Source organism: Scyliorhinus torazame, chromosome 12, assembly GCF_047496885.1.
Source record: "Scyliorhinus torazame isolate Kashiwa2021f chromosome 12, sScyTor2.1, whole genome shotgun sequence".
Classification (NCBI taxonomy): domain Eukaryota; kingdom Metazoa; phylum Chordata; class Chondrichthyes; order Carcharhiniformes; family Scyliorhinidae; genus Scyliorhinus; species Scyliorhinus torazame.
Genome location: NC_092718.1, coordinates 154,727,803 through 154,743,680, shown reverse-complemented (window position 1 = coordinate 154,743,680; position 15,878 = coordinate 154,727,803). Strand labels below are relative to the sequence as shown.

Below are 15,878 nucleotides of genomic sequence, written 5' to 3'. Positions count from 1 at the left end.
GTTGTAGGGACCGCCCTTTGGATAAGACACTAAACCAAACTTCCATCTTCCTACTTGGATGTAAACATAGCTCACGCCATTTTGTACAAGAGCTGGGGAGTTCTCCCTCATATACTGGCCAATTGTTATTCTTCACTCAAAAAACAGATTTGGTCTTTCTCATATTGCTGTTTTCTGGGATCTTGCTGTGTGGAATTTTGCTGCTACTTTTCCTAGATTACAAAATTGACAACAATTCAAAAGCACATCACTAGCTATAAAGCATTTTCGGGCCTCTTGTGGGCATGAAAGATGCATTATCAATGCAAGTTCCCTCCTTTTTTTAGCATCTTGAATTAACGCCAGGTAGGTTTCGGATGCAATGAGCCCCAATCACTTCATAAACCAAGTTTCCAACGAAAATGGATTTACCTGCCTTGTGGTATCAATCTGAACTGACACGAGATTAACTCCATCAAGCACTCAATCCACTAAGTAAGATTATATCCAGATTGTACTCTGGTGGATAGCAGAATTGGCTTTGCAATTTTTTTCCCCCAGTTTAACTGCACTCAAGACCAAACATTTCAGACAGACTATAGACAATTAGAAGTGTTCAGCTGACATCAGTGGCAGGCTTAGACACATGTCCGCACTGACATGCTGAAGAACGACACCTTTGTAAATCTCGAGTGTAGATCAGTCATGCCTTCTTGCCGAGTGCTTGGCTGGCATCAAATTAATAATAAGACAGGCTTTGGCTTAGTGGTAGCATTCCTGCTCAAATCAGAAAGGGTCAAACCATTTTGGACAGTTGCCGTGAGGAAAGTGCAGAGCTCGAAGCTCTGAATCCTGACACCAGCAGGATATTTGGGTCCAGTGGAATGAATGTGGGTATCCCATCCACCATTTTGTTAAATGGGTTGGGGGTGGGGGGTCCAGTCCATAAAACAACAGCAATTTTGATGCAAAAGCAAAATATTGCAGATAGTCAAAATCTGAAATAGAAACAAAAAATGCTGGAAATTCTCAGCAGATCTTGCAGAATCTATGGAGAAACAGAGTTAACGTTTCAGGTATGTGCCCTTTCATGAACTCACTCTCTCTCTCTCTCCAATTCCTGTCAGACCTCCTGAGTATTTCCAGCATTTGGGGTTTTTTTCCCCCCAGCAATTTTGATGTTGGGTAGAAATGACATTTCAACATCAATTCAGGTCAAATGAAAACAGTGATTAATTATTACTTTCTGCAGACGTAAACAGATAATGTCTTGAACATTTTTTAAATTGTGGTTTACATTTGCAAAATCTTTAAATATCCTCGACATGCAGTACTTCAATTTAAAACATTGCTTTTACAGGGAAGAGCTCTTAGCTTGGGATAACATTAATGCCAGTTTCAATCAACATTTTATTTTATAAAATAGTTTGTGACAAGAGACAGTCACAGGTGAATCACTGTCAATAAAGGAAATGAGACAACCTGTGTCCTTCAAGTGTTAGTAAATTCACAGAGTCCATGAAATCATGCAGAACGCAGCGGGATAAGACATTGTCGAACGTCAGCCAGCTAAACTGCTTTTCTCCAAAAAGTTCAGCTTTTTTCTTCAGTACCCATATATTGAAAATTGAGAGATCGGTCATCACTGTAAAACCAGATGAAATAAAGAGAGAAAATGCTGCATAAATCCACAAGTCTGGCAGCATCTGTGGAGAGAGATCAGAGTTAACAATTTGAGTCCATATGACCCGTCTAAATGTTAACCCATGTTTGTCTCTCCACAGATGCTGCCAGGCTTGCCAAGTTTAACCAGCACTTTGTTTTTTATTTCAGATATCCAGCATCTGCAGTATTTTGCTTTTATAAAATGAGATGCGCTGATCTAAGATCATTAATCAAATGATGAAGCAGCAACTATTGGATTCCAATACAACTTCCACTTAATTTGTCTGTCCTAAATAGAAATTGTCTACAATTTGCATCTCTTTTTTGCTACTTGAAAATCAATTTAGATACATTATGTACCTTGTAGGGATTTGAGCCATTAAATGATCTCTATGTTACCACATAGCATGAGACACTTTTCCATGCTTGATTGCATTCTGGGAAATTACATGCAAAACATGTCCATAAATTTTGTGTCATGATAATATCCTGTGCAGTCACACATCTGAATTCCAGTTTCAGCTCCAGGGTGCGTGAATGGTGTTGGTTTATCTTTGACCTAATCCAAAGCTCTAATGGTTTGATCATAAAATTCTCAACTAAACCAAAACAAACCCAGCAAGGCCTGAGGCGATGGTGGAAAAGATCTAGCTGTGTGAAGGATGGCTATCATTTTCAAGATAGATGACCTAGGAGGCATTTGGACATGTTTCACGCATTGTAGAAAGCGTGTCAAAATCATAAACATTTGGGAGATCCTAACTGAGGAGCTCTGATCTCTGCTGGCAAGAGAGTTCCACTAGACACATATTAATCATATTTAAACAGTTAATGTTTAACGTGTGGCAGTGAGAATGGAACACAGTGTCAACATCAAATATTCAGACCATCAAATCCATGCCAGCTCTCTGCATACAAATCCAATCAGTCTCATGACTCTACACTATCCCCATAGCCTGAAGTTTAGAGCCCCATCAATTTCTTTTGAATTCACTGATTGCCTCTGCTTCTATTGTCGGGGCTGGTTCAGCTAAATGGGCTGGACAGCTGGTTCGTGATGCAGGTTCAATTCCCGTACCAGCTTATTCAGGGAGATCCACGTCTCCTCAACCGTGCCCCTTGTCTGAAGTGTGGTGATCCTCAGGTTAAATCATCACCAGTCAGCTCTCCCCCTCGAAGGGGAAAGCAGCCTATGGTCATCTGGGACTATGCCGACTTTTACTCCACTCGCAGGTGGAGAGTTCCAGGTCATGACCACCCACTGCATTAAAATAATCTTCACATTCCCTCCGCATGATAGTGACCCTTCTATTACACACGACCCTCAATTTGTGTAACCAGCCTTTTGTGGTATCTTGTCAAATGCTTAAAATCCGTGTAGACAACATCAATTGCAATCCCTTCAGCTACCTTCTTTTATTACTTCATCAAAAAATGAGATTAGTCAAGCACCACCTGCATTTTACAAATCTGCACTGGCTCTCCTTAATTGACTCAAAGTCCTCCAAGCGTATTAGCCACTATTGTTGTTAAACGAACCAGCTAACAGTTACTTAGAATATCCTTATACCCTTTGGGTGTCACATTTGCTGCTCTCTAATCCTCGGACACCTCTCCTGTATCTAGGGAAGATTGGAAGATTATGGCAAACCCTTCCACTATTATCACTCCCATTTCTTTGGCAACCTGAGATGCAAGCCATTTGGATCAGGTAACTTATCCACTCTCAGCATAGACAGCCTTTCTAGTGCATGTTTCCAAACAATTTTCACCCCCATCCATTACATCTATCATCTTCACTTCCACTAATATTTTAATCAGAATCCACTTCCTTAATAAACAGTATTAAAGCCTTGCCATACATATCGCACTTTTTGCCTCTAATAGGACCCATCCTGTCTCTTACTACACGTGTACCTACATATGGCGGTAGAGGATCTTTGAGTTCCCTCTTATGTTAACTGCCATTCTATTCTCATATTCTCTCTATACCTAATTTCCTCTTGACCACTTACCTCTCAAGTTATTGCATGTGAAATGTATTTATTGTGTTCACTGTGCCACCTGTATCTTCCTGAAAGATCATGGTAACTGTGTCAGTCACCATGTCATTAAATGTTTAAATACCCACAATGGCTCACTTGAATCTTCTTCTTTCATTCCTGAAATGAATGGGACTGCACCACTGCATAAAGCACAGGTGAGAACAACCTCCCAATATTTTGCTGAAGTAGTTGTTCTTTGTGTGTCAGCTTAGACAGGGTATGTCAGTTGTCATACTAACCGCTGGGGATATGGGAGATCACTCCATTTCCATGGTCTCAACAAACATCCACACACTTGACTTCGAGTGAGACTTCCTAGAAAGTGATTAGAATGGAATTCCAGACATATACTGGTTGTGACAGCAAAACTGTTTGTGCATCATCATTACTCCTATGAAGCTGACAGCAATTTCTGGAATTGGCATATCCAAAATTAAGAAGATGCTAGGGGCGATTCTCCCAAATGGAGCCCAAATGTTCGCGCCGTCGTGAACGCCGTCGGCATTTCACGACGGCACGAACCGGGCCCTTGTACGACCTAGTCTGTCCCCCACAGGGGGCCAGTACGGAGACAGAGCGGTTCACGCCACTCCAGCCTCCTTTCCTGGCGCCAAATGGGCGCCACGTCAACCCGCGCATGCGCAGATGGGCCGCGCCAACACGCGCATGCGTGGGGGACTTCTTTAGCGCGCTGGCCCCGACTCAACATGGCGTCGGTGTTCAGGAGTCGGCCGCGCAGGGAAGTAGGCGGGGGGGAGAAGAGAGGCCGGCCCGCCGATCGGTGGGCCCCGATCATGGGTTAGCCCGCCCATCGGAACCCCACCGGCCACCCCCCGACCTTTCGCACAGAGTTCCCGCCGGCAGCGACCAGGGGTGAACGGCACCGGCGGGACTCTATCGTATCCGGGCGGCCGATCAGCCCATACGGGCTGCCAGCGGCCCGCGCCGTGCCAAACGCGCCGGCGCAAATGGCGAGGATTCTCCACACCTCAGAGAATCGCGCGCCGGAGTTGGGGCGTGGCGCGGTAGTTCTCCGGCCCGGCGCGGGGCTCGGAGAATCGCCCCCGCTATGTTTTATTCTATGCTTGCCCATAAAGTTCCATCAGACAATATTCAAGTAGCAATCACTGAATTGATGTAAATCCACAATTTTACACCATTAGTCTTGCTGTAAAAATCCTTGAGAAAATTTCAGCTAAATGACAGAGGTGTAATTGGGTTTTAAACAGTGTATAAGTTCATAGTCACTGAACAGTCTTACTATCCTGGAAAACAAATTTTATATTTGTAGAAACATTCAGTTTCCCGTTATGGTTAAACATCTATTTTCTTTTTAAGCGTATGATACTTCAGCTTCTACCTTAATCCCATTATCCTTTTATTTCACTCCGAAAAATTTGAATTGCAAGTGAAAAATTCAGTCTATTTTTCTTCCAGGTTTACTGCCTGTGAGGAAACTTCAATGTGATTGGTTACTTATTCTGCTTCATGACATTATTGCTGATGGACACCTGGAGATCCCTTTGACTTGCTGCCAGGCTCAAACTGACAGATCACAGAGATTGCTAGATCTTTATGGGCAGCTTTCAAGGTCAGTGACATTGCTTCACCACTGACCTTGGGAAGCTGAGCCATTAAGTCTGAGACACTAGGAATATTGATACTAACGTAAAGCTCTTACTCTGGCGGGGGGTTAGCTAACTCAAATCAGTCATGATCTCATTGAATGGTGGAACAGGCTTGAAGGGCCAGGTGGCCTACTCCTGCTCCTAGTTCTTATGTTCTGATATGAGGGTCATCCAATTGAGCACCACAAAGAGAATGTATCATAACGTCACACTATATTAAGTAACACGTCATTAGTTTGTAAGAAGCAAAGTAGATGTCTGTGACACCTTTCCCTTTAATTTAAGCTCTTGATCAGAAGATAAAGGGACAAATCACCTCTAACCTTCTTTAGTATAGTAAGAAGTCTTACAACACCAGGTTAAAGTCCAACAGGTTTGTTTCGAATCACTAGCTTTCGGAGTGCAGCGGAATTCACCGGAGGAAGGAGCTGCGCTCCGAAAGCTAGTGGTTCGAACCAAACCTGTTGGACTTTAACCTTGTGTTGTAAGACTTCTTACTGTGCCCACCATTGTCCAACGCCGGCATCTCCACATCATGGCTTCTTTAGTATGTAGCAGTTAGTAAGACAGTACAATGAAAACTGGAGGACTGTCTGCATTTATTTAATACAGTATTTATAACTAAAATGGCTGCAACACGGGTACTGGCAGCTAATGTGAAATATATGTTCTTACAGGCAAGACAATATTAGGTTTGATGAATGGCTTGTTTCTTGTTAGTTGACTTTAGTCAGGACAGAAGGAGAGACAGCAGTTCTATCAGGACAGAACGTGGGTGCCAGCACCCCAGGCTAGGGGGTGAGAGTCTGCCACACTCTTGACAGTGGTCTCTTTTGGGAACTGTATGTGGGAACAGTGGGTCAGGACTGAGTTAGTAATACCCAACATGGAACACGGCTGAATAGCTAATCTCTCGGCTCGCATATTAAGAACGGTACTGTAAGCATTATGCTGGAGAATGGCCAATGCCTACAGAAACATATTCCAGACAGTCAGAAGCCAGCAAAATATATACAAATTAAATAGATTCTCCTTTTAACAATTAAATAAATGTTATTTTTAATTTACTTAATGGTGCTTGGTTCTTACCTATTTTTATTAAACTGAATGGCAAAGTCAATCATGTGCTGTAAGGCCTTGTTTGTGAAGTTCATGTCCATGTAAATATGGCCCTGCCTACGAGAAAAGGTGCCAGCAATCTCCAAGCCTTTGGCCTTCACTGCAGGTAACCATATCTGGAAAAGAAAGGAACATTAGCACTTTCATTGTTCTTGTGTTGGACCAATCAACTGACACAAACGTGACATTAGTGTTATTAAAAAAACAAAGTGTTGGAAATAGAGAAACAGAGTTAACATTTTGAGTCGAATACAACTTCTTCAGTTCTGAACAGAAATATTTGGCTCAAAAAGTTAGCTCTGTTTACCTCTCCACAAAGAGGTTATATCCAAATTGTGACATTAACTCTGTTTCTTTCTCTACAGCTGCCAGATCTGTTGCGTTATTCCAGCTCCTTATTTTTATTTCAGGTTTCCAACTTGCGCAGTATATTGCTTTTATTTTAATTACATTAGCATTTTACCCTATTCACATCAAGGACGACTTTTATGTGCTCACCTTCCCATGCCAAACACAGCACTGCTGTGCTCACCTTTTACCATATACTATTTTCAGTGAGATTCCTCAGATCAATTTCTACATTTGGAATAAAAATTTGTTTAAAATTTAAAATTTAATTTTGTCTGCTTTAAAATTACTTAGTCTCAACAGACTCTCACCTGGATGGCAAGTTGAACATTTCTCTTACAGCTTAAAAACAACATTCCATCTTGTGAAGGGAACATATATTAATCACATTTCCTTACTCCCATAGCAACTATCTTTATAGCTTGGTTGAGTGAGCCTTCCAACTGGTGTTAAATTATGGGTTGTTCCATGTTATATATTTCCAAGTCAGAATTCTGCGTGACTTGTAAGGGAACTTGCAGGTGATGGGGTTTCCATGTGCCTGTTACCCTTGTTTGTCTAGGTAATAATGGTGCCCCTCTTTGTTTTGGGCTATTTCACATCTCATCATTGTGTGACTTTGCTGAATAACTTTGGAGTTTCAATCAAAATTAAAACAAAACTACAGAATGTTGCTTAAACAAATGTCTTGTGCCATACTAAGTGATTTAAAGAGAACAAACCACTTGTATTGCATCATATGTGTTCTGAAGCTAGTGCCAACAGTAATAGGCTTATGCTGTGAAAACCGATTATGAAGAGGCACATTTTACAACTTTGAAAGCAGCAAACCTCATTACTCTTGGGAAAATGGATAAACACAGTACCAAGGTGTGCGCAGTTAACATTGAATCTGTTTTTATGATTATTTGATAGCGAATATTCCATCTTTCTTTTATACTTTATTCTCTGGAGGGGAGTTATCATGTGGTTTCAAAATACACAGGGATTAACCATTTAGGATAGACTGGAATTTCTTTAGCACAAAACAGGGCTAGTTATGAGAACCTTTGATGAGGTTTGAAATGAAGACTAAATCAGTTACAAGTGTGCCAAAAGGCAGCACAATCTGTTCATGTCACTTTGAGGAAAAATTCATGGTGGTCGGTCAATTCATGCCTAAATATTATCTACTACCAGCATAGAATCAAAATTGAGTCCATTGTACCTAGCTTGGATTTTTCCAAGAACTCTCCAATTAATCCCGCAACCCTGTTCTTTCCCCATAGCTCTGCAAATACCTCCTTTTCGAATATATACAAATTTCCATTTTAGAAGTTACAAAATCTGCATCTACCACCCAGCAGATGAGTTCCTCCACATGACTGCACACTTGAGAGAACTGGGCAAACAAGCCTGAGGGGAAACAGTGAGAGGGCAATAGAGTGTCAGGACACGAAGCACCACAGCAGTGGCCCCAACAGAAGTTAGGAAGAGCAGGACTGGACAAAGGAAAACAAACTAGGAGCCGAACGGATAGCTAGCTGGCTTCAAAACAGAAAGCAGCGCGTAATGGTAAATGATAGCTATTCACTGGGCAAAAGGTTAAAAAAAAGTAGTGTCCTACAAGGAGTACTGTTGTTCCCTATTAAACAATTTAAACTTTAGAATCAAAGATCAAATTTCTAACTTTGAGGATTAGATTGCCCTAATTGGAAGGTGTGGTGGAGCTTACTCCATACTGAGAACTCCAATAAGTTACAATATGTTGATCAAATTAATTTCAAAACCGATAAATGTGGTATTACATTCTAGGTTAGGTTATGGGGATAGGGCGGGGGACGGTTTCCTCCCACAGTCCAAAGGTGAGTAGGTTAGGTGGATTGTCCATGTTAAATTGCCCTTCAGTGTCCAGGAATGAGCAGGTTAGGTTATGTGGATAAGAAGTGGGACTGTACCTTTCTTTCAGGGAGAGTCAGTACAGACTTGATGGGCCGAATGGCCTCCTTCTGCGCTGCAGGGATTCTATGAATAAGCACTGAGAGAGAAAAAGGGCTTTTACTGAGAAATGAAACAATGTCATTGTGGCATACCACGGAAATACATGAATGGATGATGCAGTGCCAAGCAAGTCTTCATTTAATAGCAGAGACCTTCTGTAATTTTCCAGGCACCAACAGCTATTGGACGAATGAAGACACATAGAAAATAATTCACAGAGAATGGTTTCCAGATAGTTAAGGGAGCGAATTATCTCCCAAAGTGCAAGGTTCTTCATCGACCTTTATTAATCTGTAAAGTTGGAAATAATGCCACTTTTCTTTTATGCCGGGCAGCACGGTGGCATTGTGGATAGCACAATTCCTTCACAGCTCCAGGATCCCAGGTTCGATTCCGGCTTGGGTCACTGTCTGTGCGGAGTCTGCACATCCTCCCCGTGTGTGCGTGGGTTTCCTCCGGGTTCTCCGGTTTCCTCCCACAGTCCAAAGATGTGCAGGTTAGGTGGATTGTCCATGCTAAAATTGCCCTTAGTGTCCAAAATTGCCCTTAAGTATTGGTGGGGTTACTGGGGTATGGGGATAGGGTGGAGGTGTTGACCTTGGGTAGGGTGCTCTTTCCAAGAGCTGGCTCCCCGTGTGTGCGTGGGTTTCCTCCGGGTTCTCCGGTTTCCTCCCACAGTCCAAAGATGTGCAGGTTAGGTGGATTGGCTATGCTAAAATTGCCCTTAGTGTCCAAAATTGCCCTTAAGTATTGGTGGGGTTACTGGGGTATGGGGATAGGGTGGAGGTGTTGACCTTGGTTAGGGTGCTCTTTCCAAGAGCTGGTGCAGACTCGATGGGCCGAATGGCCTCCTTCTGCACTGTAAATTCTATGATATCTATGAAGATCAGTAATAGTCACTTACCGCTTTTGGAGCCACATAACCTCCGGCTGCCATTCCAATTCCAGTTGAGAGTTCAAACAGATCATTCAGGCCACTGCTCGACACAGCAGGGGTTGGTGATGGGCCAAATGTAGCGGGCACTGATGAAGGTATAAAGCTTTGACCAACCTGCAACAAAGATACATTTTAACACATGAACACTTAATATGAGAACACTTCTGTACAAATCAAGTTGTATGCCAATACGCAATCACTCCAACTGTTCCAATTGATTCAGAAAGGAACAGAGCAGGTTAGTTGGTTAGTTGGACGACTACATTTTTAGGCCGACGTATTATTTTCACATCATTGCATTTATGGCAGTATTTCATGCTAAATTGCATTTGTATCTGTTTTGCTTGGAATGCTTAATCAGGAAGATTATATATGAATACTGACTTTATTCAGCAGTGATGACAGCAAATAAGCCTCCTGAAGGCTTTTGGTGAATGCAGTTTAGTGATATTTTAAGTGGTATTAGCATTGCTTAAACGGATTAAGGATATTGTACAGCATGAGTGCAAGGTAATGATTACAAATTGGCAGTTGATATCCATAAGAGGCTAGCATTTTACTCCTGTTTATCATTTGATATGAACATACACAATAGATTGCACTACACTTACTCACTCCTAACTTTTGTTAATTTCATATATAGCCAAAACTAAACACAGAATAGGAAATCTGCTGATAGGGTTAGGTGAAGGGCAATGGGAGGACGGTTGGGTGAAGTACAAACACTAACGTGGACAAGTTGGGCTGAATGAACTGTTCCTTATGCTGCACATTCATGAAATATGAATAAGACTCAATATTTAAGGGATTTATTTGCTTTCCTTTGTTTGTGTCTTGTCACACCAGGCCATGTCCCAACCCACATCAGGCCAAAGAGTTAACCAGGCAGCACCAATTTGAGGCCAACTACTTGGGTGTATGCAACGGAAGAGTAGCTGATAGATTTGCCACTCCTGATTACTATCCAGTCATTCCTGGTGACTGACGCATGCAGCACCAGGTGTTAAAGGGTTAGACTCCACTGTGATAACATCCATAGTGACTAGTTTGTCAACACTCACTGACTGGGATCAGATAGTAAGGCTGGAAATTTGGATGAACAATCGGTGCAATGGGGTAGAGCTCAGAATCATACCGCAACAAAAGTCAGCATCTTCAAGAGGAAAAAGTGTAAAAATAAACAACAACCCCATAAACTTTAATTGCGTTATATTTGTGACTTTAGGAGAAAAACTCACCGCTGGACTGCCACCAGTAGGCCCGCCAAGATCTCCCCCTAGCTGAAAGATATAGAATACAAAGTCAGAGTCAATAGAAGCAAAGGCCAACAGAGAGACACCCAAAAGGCAATGGATAGACACCCAAAGGGCAATGGACAGCCAGCCAGCCGGAGGGCGACAGACAGACAGCCGGAGGGCGACAGACAGACAGGAGGGCGACAGACAGACAGCAGGAGAGCGACAGACAGCAGGAGGGCGACAGACAGACAGCAGGAGGGCGACAGGCAGCCAACCACAGGGCGACAGACAGCTGCAGGGCGACTGGCAGCCAAGCCGCAGGGCGACAGGCAGCCAGCCGCAGGGCGACAGGCAGCCAGCCGCAGGGCGACAGGCAGCCAGCCGCAGGGCGACAGGCAGCCAGCCGCAGGGCGACAGGCAGCCAGCCGCAGGGCGACAGGCAGCCAGCCGCAGGGCGACAGGCAGCCAGCCGCAGGGCGACAGGCAGCCAGCCGCAGGGCGACAGGCAGCCAGCCGCAGGGCGACAGGCAGCCAGCCGCAGGGCGACAGGCAGCCAGCCGCAGGGCGACAGGCAGCCAGCCGCAGGGCGACAGGCAGCCAGCCAGAGGGCGACAGGCAGTCAGCCAGAGGGCGACAGGCAGCCAGCCAGAGGGCGACAGGCAGCCAGCCAGAGGGCGACAGGCAGCCAGCCAGAGGGCGACAGGCAGCCAGCCAGAGGGCGACAGGCAGCCAGCCAGAGGGCGACAGGCAGCCAGCCACAGGGCGACAGGCAGCCAGCCACAGGGCGACAGGCAGCCAGCCACAGGGCGACAGGCAGCCAGCCACAGGGCGACAGGCAGCCAGCCACAGGGCGACAGGCAGCCAGCCACAGGGCGACAGGCAGCCAGCCAGAGGGCGACAGGCAGCCAGCCAGAGGGCGACAGGCAGCCAGCCAGAGGGCGACAGGCAGCCAGCCAGATGGCGACAGGCAGCCAGCCAGAGGGCGACAGGCAGCCAGCCAGAGGGCGACAGGCAGCCAGCCAGAGGGCGACAGGCAGCCAGCCAGAGGGCGACAGGCAGCCAGCCAGAGGGCGACAGGCAGCCAGCCAGAGGGCGACAGGCAGCCAGCCAGAGGGCGACAGGCAGCCAGCCAGAGGGCGACAGGCAGCCAGCCAGAGGGCGGCAGCCAGCCAGCCAGAGGGCGGCAGCCAGCCAGCCAGAGGGCGACAGGCAGCCAGCCAGAGGGCGACAGGCAGCCAGCCAGAGGGCGACAGGCAGCCAGCCAGAGGGCGACAGGCAGCCAGCCAGAGGGCGACAGGCAGCCAGCCAGAGGGCGACAGGCAGCCAGCCAGAGGGCGACAGGCAGCCAGCCAGAGGGCGACAGGCAGCCAGCCAGAGGGCGACAGGCAGCCAGCCAGAGGGCGACAGGCAGCCAGCCAGAGGGCGACAGGCAGCCAGCCAGAGGGCGACAGGCAGCCAGCCAGAGGGCGACTGGCAGCCAGCCAGAGGGCGACAGGCAGCCAGCCAGAGGGCGACAGGCAGCCAGCCAGAGGGCGACAGGCAGCCAGCCAGAGGGCGACAGGCAGCCAGCCAGAGGGCGACAGGCAGCCAGCCAGAGGGCGACAGGCAGCCAGCCAGAGGGCGACAGGCAGCCAGCCAGAGGGCGACAGGCAGCCAGCCAGAGGGCGACAGGCAGCCAGCCAGAGGGCGACAGCCAGCCAGCCAGAGGGCGACAGCCAGCCAGCCAGAAGGCGACAGACAGCCAGCCAGAAGGCGACAGACAGCCAGCCAGAGGGCGACAGACAGCCAGTCAGAGGGCGACAGACAGCCAGTCAGAGGGCGACAGACAGCCAGTCAGAGGGCGACAGACAGCCAGCCAGAGGGTGACAGACAGACAACCAGAGGGCAACAGACAACCAGAGGGCGACAGACTACCAGAGGGTGACAGACAAACATTCAGAGGGTGACAGACAGGCAGCCAGAGGGCGACAGCCAGACAGCCAGAGGGCGACAGACAGACAGCCAGAGGGCAACAGACAGCCAATGGATAAAAGACAGTCAAGAGGGCAAAAGACAGCCAGAGGTGAAGGGAAAAATGCATTTATGAGTAAATTCATAAAATGTTAGCTCCTACACCCTCACCAATTCCAATTTGTTCAAACCAATGTTGCAGAGAATAATGAAAATTTCTTTCAGATTAAACCGGGTTTCCACTCATTTAATTTAAATAGTTTCTGACAGGTTAAAAGGGAGAATTCTAGGTCACAAACAACTTAGTTCCATCTCCATAGGCAAGGCAAGCATTCGGTCAATGATAGCCAGGCAGGAAATAATTAAAAGAGGAAAGTGGCGGTGAGCAATCCTTGATTCCAGCTGCAGTCACTCCCAGCAAACCACACAATGAGACTGAACAGAGCCATAAAAACAATTACAGTCATTCAGGGGAAATGAACAACAGAACTAAAAGATTTCAAAAGGCTCAATGCTAGGAAAGGCCTAATTCAATGGATCAAGTGTGTGTGCTCACTTTATAAATGTTGACACACAAACTATTGCACTGGGAACTTCTGCTGCAATCGATTCCTCTACAAGTCTATCATCAAGTCTTGGAAAATTGCTACCAGCATGTCTGCTTCAAAATTTCAAAGCGACACACTTCGTATATGGAAATAAGCCCAAATTTAATTTTCAAGAAGTGAGCCAATGAAATGTGGAATTCCATCATTACATCTAAAGTCAGTTGGATATTTATATTCCCCAGGATGCTCAGCACCAGAAGCAGGGAATTGCACTGTTTGCCCAGATGCAAATGCATCCTAATCGAGACTACCTATGATCAGTCATTTGTGAACTGCTGGAGAAGAACCCAGTAGGTTCCAAAAAGGTTCAATAATACAGCACGAAGAGGTGCTGGGACATACAGGAAATGACTTCTCAATCTGCTTTCTATTATTAGGCTCAATTATTCCAATGCTCTCGGAGCTGGCTTATCATCTTCCAATCTCTGGAATTGTCAGTTCATCCAAATCTCTATTGATCTTAACCTGTACTAAGTCCCATTCACCCACTGACCTACATTTGGTTCACAGTCCAGAAATGATTTGATTAAAATTCTCATCTTTTGTGTTCAAATCCCTACATTTAACCTTTACATGAGCAAAAGTTTAAATTAGGTGATTTGGACATTCTGAATTCTCCCTCAGAGTACCCGAACGGCTGCCGGCGTGTGGTGACTGGGGGATTTTCACAGTAACGGCAGGACGGTAGCATTGTGGATAGCATAATTGCTTCACAGCTCCAGGGTCCCAGGTTCGATTCCGGCTTGGGTCACTGTCTGTGCGGAGTCTGCACATCCTCCCCGTGTGTGCGTGGGTTTCCTCCGGGTGCTCCGGTTTCCTCCCACAGTCCAAAGCTGTGCAGGTTAGGTGGATTGGACATGATAAATTGCCCTTAGTGTCTAAAATTGCCCTTGGTGTTGGGTGGGGTTACTGGGTTATGGGGATAAGGTGGACGTGTGGACCTTGGGTAGGGTGCTCTTTCCAAGAGCCGGTGCAGACTCGATGGGCCGAATGGCCTCCTTCTGCACTGTAAATTCTATGAAAACTTCATTGCAGTGTTAATGTGAGCCTATTTGTGACACCAGTAAAGATTTATGTTTCCCAATCAAAGTTCACTGGCCTCTACTCAGTGACTCCTATTGGAAAGTTTATTGAGTGTGAAAGTATGATCTGATTCAGCTGCGGGGTCCTTCATAACTCAGTTGCTTACTGACAGCCACTGCCTAGGATCAATCTCTAGAACAGCCACTTTGACAAGATGGAAGAGGGGCAAGTGAACTGTGGTAGAGTATCTGTTTGGTACTGTGCGCTCACAAGAACATCTGCACCAAAATTCCAACGCGACAGACTTCATATATGAAAATAACCCCAAATTTAATCTCTAAGAAAATGAGTCAATGAAATCAGACATGCATGTGGAATCTCTTCATTACATCTGAAGCTTGTGGAACATTTACATTTCCTCTAGGATGCTCAGCACAACAGGCAGCAAGTTGTATTGTTTGGTAGGCGCAAATGTATTCCAATCGTAGACTACCTGCATAGTCATTTGTGAGCTGCTTTATAAGAATCCCAGGAGGTCCCATAAAGGCTCGGTGGATACACTGTATAGAGGTGCTAAGGCACATAGGAACAGACTTCTCAATCTGCTTTCCATCACTAGGTTCAATTATTCCAGCTGTCCTCACTTCCAGCAAACCAGACAACGGAACTGAACTTAAACATTAAGAAAATTATAGTCAATCAGGGTAAATGAACAACAGAACAAAAATATTTCAAAAAGTTCAATGCTAGGTAAGGTCTACATTTAATTCATTGAATTAAATGGATTGGCTGTATGTGCTCACTTTTTAAATGTTAACACACACTGGAAGCTATTGTCACTTAGCAGTTCCAGGAGTGGAGGGGACAAAGTTAGAGGAACAAAATTGAAGAGCAGAGATGCTTAACAAAAGGCGACATACTACACAGGCAATGAAAAGTAGAGAAACATAGCCATTATTTGGCTGTTATTAATAGCATTAAACAAGCAGAATGAGATGTCTCATAAGCACCTATTGTCAGGGCACTAATTGCTTCAGTTTTTCCAATGAATGGAAATCTAATTGATTCTGAAGTGAAACAAGTGAAATTCTGTTCTACGGAAACTCACCACAGAATTTACAGTACAGAAAAGCCATTAAACTGGTCCATGTTGGTGTTTCTGTTGCGCACGAACCTCTTCTCACCTCGTTTCACCTAATCAGCATACCCCTCTATTTCTCTCACCCTTATGTTTATCTAACTTCTCCTTAAATCCATTGAGGCTTACTTCACTTTGTTTCACTGTCTGGTGAGCCCATGGCCTCCAGAATCAGGTTGCATTCACACTAGAACTGTGACGTTGGTCCGAAGCTAAGTGA

The 15,878-nt window shown here is 45.5% G+C and overlaps 1 protein-coding gene across 5 annotated transcripts in view; it reads right to left on the bottom strand.

Moving 5' to 3' along the window:
• ap2b1 (adaptor related protein complex 2 subunit beta 1) overlaps window positions 1-15,878 on the bottom strand; it is a 399,172-nt gene that overhangs the window by 204,560 nt on the left and 178,734 nt on the right. For 3 of the 5 annotated variants that reach the window (XM_072469210.1, XM_072469212.1, XM_072469211.1), the window contains 3 exons: window positions 10,940-10,981; window positions 9,669-9,815; window positions 6,407-6,552 (listed from right to left, as the gene is read on the bottom strand). In XM_072469210.1, the coding sequence (XP_072325311.1) occupies window positions 6,407-6,552; window positions 9,669-9,815; window positions 10,940-10,981 (335 nt within the window). Of the gene's footprint in view, window positions 1-1,369; window positions 1,686-6,406; window positions 6,553-9,668; window positions 9,816-10,939; window positions 10,982-15,878 lie in introns of those variants that run through there. The other 2 variants (XM_072469214.1, XM_072469213.1) reach the window with 2 other exon arrangements.